Here is a 9,751-nt window from a genome sequence, read left to right as displayed (position 1 = left end):
ACGCGCGCCGTCGCCTAGCAACGCGTTGCCACGCCCTCCTTCCACGCGCGGGAGCCGGGGCCCGACGGGTCGCCCCGACGGCCAAACTTGCGCAGAAGGCGCACGGCGGTTCCCCCCAAGCCCCCGTCGCGGCAGAAAGCAGCAGACAGCGGGGTTTAAATAAAATAAAAAATTAAAAAGTTCTTTATTGGGTCCAGCACGGTCCTTCCCCGCGGCGCGGGGAGGCGGGCGCCCGCGGAGAGGGGGACAGGACGGCCGGGGTGACCCCGCGGGGGGGGGGAGGGGAAGGGGGGCAGAAGGAGGATAGGGGGAGCCCTGGGGCCCCCCGCGGGGCAGGAGAGCACCGGGGCCCCCCGCGGAGGAGGGGACCCCACCGAGGCAAGGCGGGGGCCCGCGGGCGGGGGGCACAGTGAGGAGAGGCGAGCGGCCGTGGGCGGGTGAGTGGGTGGGTGGGGGGAGGCGGCCATTTCCCCCCCCAGCACCTCACTGGGCTGCGCTGGAAGTGGTTTTCTTCAGGGTGAAGTTGGTCCAGTTCACCGCCATCTTCTGCCGCGTCTGCTTGGCCGAGTCCAGGCAGAACCTGGCAGGGAGAGGACAGCCCCCCGTCAGCCTCCAGCCGCTCTGCATCCCACCCCCAAGCAGGGCTTGGGCCCCCCCGGGGCCGCTCCCTCACCTCTTGAAATACTCCACTTCTCTGTCGGTCTCATCCATCTCTGCCCCGTCCAGGTCCTTGGGCAGGAACACGTCATCTGGGAAAGCAGAGGAGCAGCGAGAGGGTAAGCGCTGCCAGAGGGGCTGGCAGCTGGGGAAGGGGCCACCGCCAGCAGAGTGGCGTTCCTGGCACTCACCGATCGAGGTATTGGATTTCTCCACCTTGTTCCGGCTCTTCCTGCTCTTCCCCTTGGGCTGCGGGGAGCCCCCCAGCGCCGGGGGGGCAGGCAGCTGCCGGTCTCCCGCAGCCGGGGCAGGCGGTTGTTGCTGTGCCGGCTCCGGCAGCTCTGCTTTGCCCTCTCCCCGCCGGCCTTTCCACTCGCCGCTCCTCTCCTTTTCCGGCCTGCCACCGCTGCAGCCCCAGGGCTGCCCCTTGACACTCTCCCCCACCTCGGCGCAGCCGCCCGCCCGCTGCGGCTCCAGGGCACCGGCCTTGGAATGGTGCTTGGTTCCCAGCACCTGCCCCTTCACACCAGGGCTCTCCAGCCGGGCCTGGCTGCTGGGCACCGCAGCAGCAGCCTCCCCTTTCTTCGCCTGCCCGTTCTGACGCTTGTTCTTCCGCTGCCGGCTCCCAGCGGGGGGCACCGGCTCCTGCGGCTCTGTCCCTTTGGGCTGCAGTCCCTCCTTGGGCTCCGGGCTCAGCCCGCTGCCGTCCACGGCAGAGTCCGCAGCCTTGGACTGCACCCAGATCATGCGGGAGAGGCTGGGCACAGCGCTGAGGCGCTTCACCACGCCGTTCTCGGCCGCCGGGGCTGGTGGCGGCTCCCCAGGCCCCTCGCCCCACCGGGGGCCCAGTTCACCCCGCAGCAGCGCGTGGCTCTTGGCAGGGCCCAGGCTGAGCGGGGCCAGGGCCAGGTCTATGTCCTGCAGGTCGGAGGAGCCGTTGAGGTGGGAGAGCAGGTTCTTCTGCTCCAGGACAGCTGCCTTCTTGGGGAAGTCGTTGACATCCAGGTTGAGGTCGTAGATGCTGAAGCTGGCCCGGATGGAGTCCTTGATGGTGTTCTTGATCTCCTGCAGCCGGCTGCTAAGGAAGCTGTTCACCCGCTCCAGCTCCAGCTCCGGCCACTCCAGCAGCTTCTCCTCAGCCGGCTCCCTGGCCTGGCTGGCTGCAGGGGCACGCTCTGCCCGCTTCTGGGCCTCCGCCTCCAGCTGGGCTTTCTCCTTCTCCTGCAACACGGGTGCCATGAGGATCGGTTAGCCACAGAGCCACAGGGCTAGCTGCGCACCAGCTCTGTCAGGGAGCAAACCCAAGGGCCAGCGCTCCACACGGCCACCTCATGTCTTTACAGCCCTCAAACTGTCACTTGTCCTCCACGAGCACCACAACAGCCACCACACTGCACAGGGGACACTGCTCTCTCTGGGCACGAGGCACCAGCACAAGCCATCATGGCACTGCTTCTCCCCACCACAGACGCACGGTGTTTGTCAGAGCTGTGGCAATGAGCAGGTAGGACAGCGCAGCCCAGAGCGCCCAGGAGGGCTGGCCACGCTCTGTGGGAACAGAGGCAGGGGAAGCCCTGCACGGTGCCGGGCACTGCCATCACCCCATGGGACAGGGCAGCAAAGGACACAGAATTCAAGAAACCAAACGGCTGTGAGGAAGAGAAGGCAAAGCCGTATGAGGAGCACAGTCTTGCCCTGACCTCCCTCCTGCAGCCTGCCCCAGACAGCGCTTCCCTCTGCCCAGCCTCACCTTCTTCTTCTGCTTGTGCCGTGCCCGCTTGGCCGCCTTGGCACTGTTCAAGGGCTTGGGCTCTGTGCTGTTGATGTAGTCCAGCAGTTCGTCCACATTGCGGTGGTCCACAGCGGGCTCTCCTGAGCTGCTGTTGTGCCCTAGTTTCTGCGGCAGCTCCTCTTTCCTCTTGGTGAGGCGCGAACGCAGCTTCTCCCGGATCTCGGCGTAGTTGCGGCTCGTGGGAGCGGCCGGGGGCTGTGGAAGGTGAGCACTGTCAGCCGGCCAGGCATGCGAAGCCAGCGTGACGCACAGGTGGCCCTGGCTCCCCCACCAGTCCCCCACCGACCTCCCCCACCGCTCCCTTCCCCGAGGTCTCAGCGAGACAAGTCGGCACAGCCCCCGCCGAACTCTTCCACCGCGAAGCCACAGGCTTTGGCTGGCTGCGCCAAGCCCCAGGGCTGGGCAGGCGGCTGCGAGTCGGGAGCAAGGGGACCAGCGGGCTGACGAGGCAGGATGCAAACAAAGGGGGGGCCGCACACGCCGTCAGGGAACAGCCGTGGCCAGACCTGCCCACCTCTGCACTCTTGGCACACGGACCGCGTTAACATCTCACCGCAGAGGAGAGTGCAAGGACCAGGGGTGGCTGCAGACCAGCCCCTCACTCACCGCGTTGTGGCCGAAGAACTCACAGTAGCAGCAGTCGCAGAACTTCCCATCTTTCTGGTTGGTGGAGGAGGAGGTGCAGGAACTGCGCTCCGAGCTGCTGTCCTCGTCCTCCCCGAGCCCCTCATCTGCCTCGCACGGCTGCGGCGGGTGGCAGCTGGTACCGTTTGGGAATTTGTGACCTTTGCAAGAGGGGTCCCTGAGGAGAAGGGAGAGGGGCAAGAGGTGAGCAGAAGCCAAGTGGTCTCAAAATTGACCCACACTACGTGTGTAGGAACACCCCTCCCAGGGCAGCCCGTGCCCAAGCAGAAGGATTTGCAGGGCAGACAAACCCCCTCCCTCGCATCCTCCTCCTCCAGGGGAGATGCCAGAGGAGCCCACGGCAGAAGACATCTGTAGCTCCTCGCCCCCCAGGGCCTCTGGCAGGCAGGAGGCTGGCGCACCAGAGCTCCAAAAAGCAGTGTCCCCCTGCCAGGCCACAAGCTGATTCCAGGGCAGGGAGCGGTACTCACTGGGGGCGGCAGGTAGCACAGGTGAGAAACACTGGAACCGCATGCAGCTGCCAGACATCCCCACGTGCAGGCAGGCCCGGCTCCCACAGGCACAGACTACCCAGCTCAGAGACAGGGAGGCCAGGGCACGGCCCACAGCACCATTCCTCAAGCTCCAGCTCGGGACCTGGCTGGCCCTCTGCAGGGAGCACTAATCAGTGGAGAGGAACCAGCACCCGCAACTCAGCGTGCTCTCTTCCAGGGCACAGGCAGCCCAGAGAGTGCCAGGGGAGCAGGCGAGCAGAACCACAAGTCCACAGGCTTCATCTTCTTGAGGACCTTTGCTCAGTGCCACAGCTGCCCGACGGGTCTCACTGACAAAGGCCCTGTTGGCCAACAGCAGGTTGACCAGGCGGTTCCTTTGGGTCTTTTAGCTGGAGGAGGAGCAAGCACAGTCTCTTCTGCACCACAGTACTAAAGGACAACCGCAGGGAGAAGAAACACGAGGAGAGAAAGAGCTCAACCCTCAGAGACCAGGGGTCTGCAGCAGCGGAAATGGCCCGCAAACACAGCGGCTCTCTGCACCACCACGACCGGGCAGCCGGTCCCTCCGCAGGGAAAAGCACATCCATGGGCGGGGGTGGGAGAAAGGGCGCGTTGCCCAGCGAGGAAGGAGGCTGGAAGCAGGCAGGGCTCCTCTACTCACCTGTTCGTGCTGGGCAGCTGGTGGGAGGCGGGAGGAGGGATGAGCGAAGTACTGCAGTGCCCGTTGCAGGGATGAGTGCAGCCCGACAGCGGAGGCGGCATCTTCAGCAGCGGCATGTTGGCAGGGGGCAGGTGAGGGCTCTTACATGACCCTGTGCTGTGTGAGACCGTGCCAGCGGGAGGGGACTCGGACGCCGGCTTCGGGGCTGCCACCTGCGTGCTGGGCGCAGGGAAGAGCGCAGCCTGTGGGGAGGTGCCCAGCGGGACGTGAGGGGGGGAGCCAAAGGGCCCCGGATGGGCAGGTGTCTGCTTGGAGGGGATCAGCGCTGGCGGCTGGGAGGGGAGGCCGGTGGGACTGTTAGGAGGAGCAGTGAGGTCCGAGTGCTGATGATGCTCTGAGGAGTGGAAGGCCTCACCTGCAGAGGGGCAGAAGCAGAGACAGTCAGACACTAACTGTTCCACGTGGCCCAGGACCACACTCAGAGCCACCCACCACCTCTGCACGGGCCACTTCTCCATGGGACAAACCCCACCTCCCCCCAGGGCGCAGGGCACTCGGGCTGGAAGCCATCCCTGCTCACAATGGACCTCAGCAGCACCCCGTCTCCCCCACAGGATTCAGCTCTGCCTCACAGAGAGTAGAGCAAGGGGAAGGTGCTGGAGCAGCAAGGGCTGCACGGAGCAGCGGGCTGGGAGAAGAAGGTTGGCCCTGCCCCTGGGCACGCACCTGGCGGGGTGGCCCTCCGGCACATGCTTTTAAACTGCTTCGGCAGCGTCTTGCAGAAGTCGAGTGAGGTAGGCAGAGGTGAGCCTGGGGCAGCGCTGCTGGAGGTGGGGGAGGCTGCGTGGCTGTAGGGACAGGCCTTGAGCCCCGGTGCCACGGCAGGCACCTGGCTGGTGCACTCCGGAGAGAGAGCGAGGCTGGGGTGCTTGTCACCTGGAAGGAAAGCAGAGCTAAGGTTGGGTCCCAGCACCTCCTCCCTTTGCAAAGGGACCCAGGTGTCCCATTGGCACTGGCATTCAGAGGCCCAGCCTGCCTGCCCCTGCCCACCACTTGGGTGCCCACAAGGAAACCACCTAAGCCAAGGTCCAAGCAGAAAGCTCTGCTCAACCCCACGACCAGCTTCAACTCACCTAGTGCAGCAGGAGAGGCCCCGAGGGGGCTGCCTTGCGTGGCCCCGTTGGTGTGTTGTGAGTTCCAGAGGCCCGAGAGTTTGTGAGCAGACAAGAAAGAGCTGGGGTCCCAGTCCCCTGAGTTCCCGTGGCACGAGGAGGAAGAAGAGGAGGAGGAGGAGGAAGAGGAGTGGGAGCCACCCCCACAAGACTGTGACTTGCACGATGTGTGGGATAACGAGACCTGGCAAGGAAAACACAGAGTGAAGCAGCAGCTGGCTGGGAGGGGAGGCCCTTGTCCCCAGGGCATTGGCACCAAGACCCCCTCCACTGCCCTGAGGCAGGGGCTCAGCACACAGGAACTGCTCTTGTCACTTTCTCAGGGGTGGCAAACAGCTCCTCCATCCAACAGCAAGACAGCCTGGCTCCCAGGGCACTCACCAGCACGGCCAGGCCATGCCAAGGGCCACACACCTGCTCTGGTCTTGCTCAAACCAGGCCAGGCCTAAATAAAGCCAAGCAGGACGGAGCTTCTCTTCCCCTGAGGACCACACACGAGCAAGCGCTTGCCCTAGCACACGCTGCCAGACCCAGCTTAGTGGCAAGGAGCAGCCTTGGGGCCAGGGGAAGATGCGGCACAATGCACAGTGGAGCAGGGCTGGCAGAGAAGTAGCAGCACTGCTGGCCTCGCCAGGCAGGCGGCTCCAGCCCAAGACAGGCTGCCGGACAAGCCTCCACAGCACCACGCTTTGCCCCACCACAGTCCCTCCCTGAGGAGCCAGCAGCAGCCCAGGGAGGGCAGCACGGCTGCAGGGAGCAGCGAGGCTGGGATGCCTGAGGCGCTCAGCTCTGAGCGAGGAGGGGACCTGCACACTCAGCCAGCACCATAGCGCGGTCGACACCGCGGTCCCAGGAGCTACAGCCCCGGCCTTTCCAACCCCACCTCCATAACCGCTTACTGCCAGGGCCTGCTCCTGCACCGCCCGCCGCTCTTCCTCCTCCACGCTCTTCCGGCAGCTCTGGCAGATCCACAGTGGCATTTCTCCCAGGAGGTTCTGCACGAGCGTTGGCACGAAGTCCGGTGGCAGCCTCTCGCCCGGAGAAACCAGCCCATTGTGGGACGGCCCTCCCCAGTCCTTGCGCTCCCGGTGACAGAGCAGGCAGCATGTCTGCACTGACTGGTTGGCAGTGGGCAGCACCTGCAGAAGGACACACAGAGTCACCCCAGGTGTGAGCTGCTGCACAGCAGGGCCGCAAGTCAGTACAGGCGCAGGGCAGATGAGCCAGGAAATGAGACCTCAGGACACTGACACCAAACCAGAGAACTTCTAGTAGGCTACATATGGGATGGCACCTTCTCCCACTGGAGAGCAGCCTTCAACTGCCCAGCTGCTGCCAGCCTGCCATGTGCCATCTGGGAGCATTTTGGACCCTTGGGAAGCTCACGTCGTGCTAAAGAGCCAGCCACACCACCAAGCAAGTCTGGGAGGCCACCAGCAACTCCCACTATCACCTCTAGTACAGTGGGACCAAACGGACTGGCAGGGCAAAGCAAGACCCACAGAAATCACCACACAAGGATACAAAAGGGGGTCCGGCAGCCACAACCCCCCTTCCTTGCTCATCGCAGACCCCCCACCATGTTACCCAAGAGCCCCAGGCCCTCCCATCCGCCTCTTTGTTCTACACAGCCGGTGGCGCAGATGCGCCGGGGTGGGGTGCAGCCCCCAGCGCTGCTCCGCGCTCTCCCCGCACGGGTCGGCCAGGTTGGGGCTTCCCGCCCGGTGCTGCGGCAGGAGCCGGGCCGCAGCCTGCAGCCTCGCCGGAGGCCTGACAGCCGTGACGAGCCCAGCGTGGCGCAGGCGAGGGGGCCCCCATTGTCTGCTGCCGTGGCGGGGCCCCGCGACAATGAGCCGCACAGTGAACTGCTGCTGCGAAACAGATGGCGTCTCCCAGGCTCAAGGTGAAGCAAAGGTCAGAGGCCAAGAAGAGCAGAGGGGGGGCACAGCTCCCCTGCCCACCCGGCCATGGGGAGGAGGGAGCTCCCAGGCCACCCTGTGTCTCAGCAGGAGCAGACGAGGCCAGCACCGCACACAACAGGCAGGAGGACGGCTCCCCCCAACCCACCCAGCGCATCTGGACACAGGGCCCACCCTTGGGGCCCCTGCCCACAACCCAGAGCAGGCAGCAGCAGCCAGGCACATCAAGGGATGTCAGGAAGCGAGAGGCGCGGGAGCCGGCCCGCAGCCTTTTCAGCAGATGCTCGAGCCACCTGCCATCGCCCCATGGCAGGGCTGGACCCTCCCGCATGAAGGAGCTGTGGGAACACCCCCTGAAGCACGCCACGCCATCCGGGCAAGTACGCCCTGTCCCTGAGCTTGGGGATCTGCCCTCCAGAGCGCACATGGGTCTCCTGAGCATGTGCAAGATCCCCCTGCACACAGGGATGGAGTAAGGGGCGTACAGACCCAAGGGCTGGAAGAGCCCTTTGCTCTCATGCTGCTGGTCATGCCAGGGGGAGTAGCGTGCAATGGTGGGGGACAGGCTCGGCAGCCGATTCACCCTCCCCAGCAAAGGCTGAGACCAGCTTTCCCTAACTGTTGGGAGAGATGAGCCCCACAGAATGTTACACACCAGTGGGAGCCCCCAGCACCCCAGCCATCTGCCAGAGGCACCCCAAAGTCCTGCTGCAGCTCGGCACATCCGCAACCCAAGGCCACGAGCCGGCTCCACCACCCAGCCCAGCAAAGCCAAGGGCAGGGCCCCTGCCCGCGCACCCATCGATGCTGTAAAAAGTGGCTCCCACACCTCGAGGCAGCCAAGCTCCCCCAGAGACGGGCTTAGGCTTCGCCTCAGTGAGGGGCTGTCCCCACACACACATCAAGGTGGCACCCCAGCAGCGTGGCTCCACCAGGGCTTCCCCACCGCCACTCCGCCAAAGCGCAGAGGACCCTCCAAAACCGGGAAGAGGGAGATGAGGGGCACCAGGGCCTCAGGGATGGGATGCCTCAGGGATGCTCAGAGGCCGGGGTCGGTGCGGGGATGGGGCAGGGCCCGGGGGGGGCCTCAGGCCCCCCCCGGGCCCTGCCCCATCCCCGCACCGACTGAAATCCCCTCAGAGATGGCCCCTTTCCCGCCGCAGGGCCTAACCCGGTACCTGAGCGGTGGCTCTGCCCGGCTCCCCGCTGCTGCCCGCCGCCGCCACCACCACCTCAGGCGGGGCGGGCGGTTCCGGTGGCGGCGGCGGTGGCGGAGGAGGGGGAGGAGGACCGGTGTCGGAACCCCCCACCCTCTCACGGCGAGGCCCGGAGCCGCCACCCGCCACCGTTGTTGTTGTTGTTGCTGCTGCTGCTGCTGCCGTTGCTGCTGCTGCCGCCGCCGCCGCCGCCTTATTCCGCCTGCGAGTCATGGCGAGCACGGCCCGCCGCCCGCCGCAGCCAGGACAACAGCCAATATGGCGGCGCGGCCCGTCCGGCCCCTGCCCGGGGGGAAGGAGGGAGGGGGGAAAGGCCCGGGCGAAGTGAAGCCGCTGCCGCCATTTTGCGAGAGGGCAGCGGCGTCCCACAGCGCCACCTGGCGGCGGGGAGGTAGCGGTGCCGCCGAGACACGCGGCTCCCCCGGGTCCTAAAAGGCGCCGGTGCCTTCGGGGGCGTCGCGGCCGCCGACACCGCTCCCCAGCGCCCCGGCCCTGGCGTCCCGGTACCCGCGGTGAGGACGAGCAGCAAGCTACCGGCCTTCCCGGGGGTGCGGTACCCTACAGGGCACGCGTGGGTTCCAGCAGCCCCCCTGCTCCCCGTCCCCGCGTAACCCAGCTCTCGGTACCCCAGGGTCCATCCCAGCACCGCAGCGTCCTCAGCCCCAGACACACTGCAGCTCCCCCGCAGCCCAGTCCTGGCTCACTGGTACCCCCAGGCCATTGCAGATGTGCAGCACACTGCCCTGGCCTTCCTGTGTGACGCCGGGGTGCACACGTGCGTTTCTATCCCCTCTGCACCCCATCCCTGTGGAACAACGCTCTCCCGGTAGCCCGGGTGCACCCCAGCTGTGCAGTGCCGTGCTCGGCACCATGGCATGACCCCAGACACACAGCCCCGCACCCACACACGGGTTGCAGCTGCCCTGCGCTCGGATCCCGGCACACGGCTACCCCCGGTGTGGTTTGGGTGAGCAGCACACTGACTCCAGCCTTCCCACTGGTGGGGAGGTTTCCAGCCCCTGTGCACCCATCCCCGTGTAACGATGCTGATGCTCTCCCGGTACCCTGGGTGCCTCCTGGATGTGCAGCGCCGTGCTCAGCACCACGGCATCCTCAGAGCTGTGGGACCCCCCCGCCATGCCCTGGTCCCAGCACAGGACTCCCCCCGTGCAGCGCCGTGCCCACTGCCCCAGC

At 66.1% G+C, this 9,751-nt stretch overlaps 1 protein-coding gene across 1 annotated transcript; it reads right to left on the bottom strand.

Moving 5' to 3' along the window:
• Positions 1–159: 159 nt before the first annotated feature.
• On the bottom strand, positions 160–8,900 carry FAM193B (family with sequence similarity 193 member B). Its single transcript, XM_063349346.1, is given in 11 exon segments — positions 160–580; positions 674–749; positions 849–1,878; positions 2,408–2,644; positions 3,056–3,251; positions 4,250–4,664; positions 4,976–5,185; positions 5,383–5,605; positions 6,321–6,560; positions 8,519–8,875; positions 8,877–8,900. Coding segments are annotated over 11 exon segments (3,105 nt in total). The 3' UTR covers positions 160–483.
• Between the last annotated feature and the right edge of the window lie 851 nt (positions 8,901–9,751).

This window comes from Chroicocephalus ridibundus, chromosome 11 (assembly GCF_963924245.1).
Source record: "Chroicocephalus ridibundus chromosome 11, bChrRid1.1, whole genome shotgun sequence".
NCBI lineage: Eukaryota > Metazoa > Chordata > Aves > Charadriiformes > Laridae > Chroicocephalus > Chroicocephalus ridibundus.
The sequence above is the reverse complement of the archived record's forward strand: the minus strand, read 5'-3'. Positions and strand labels throughout refer to the sequence as shown.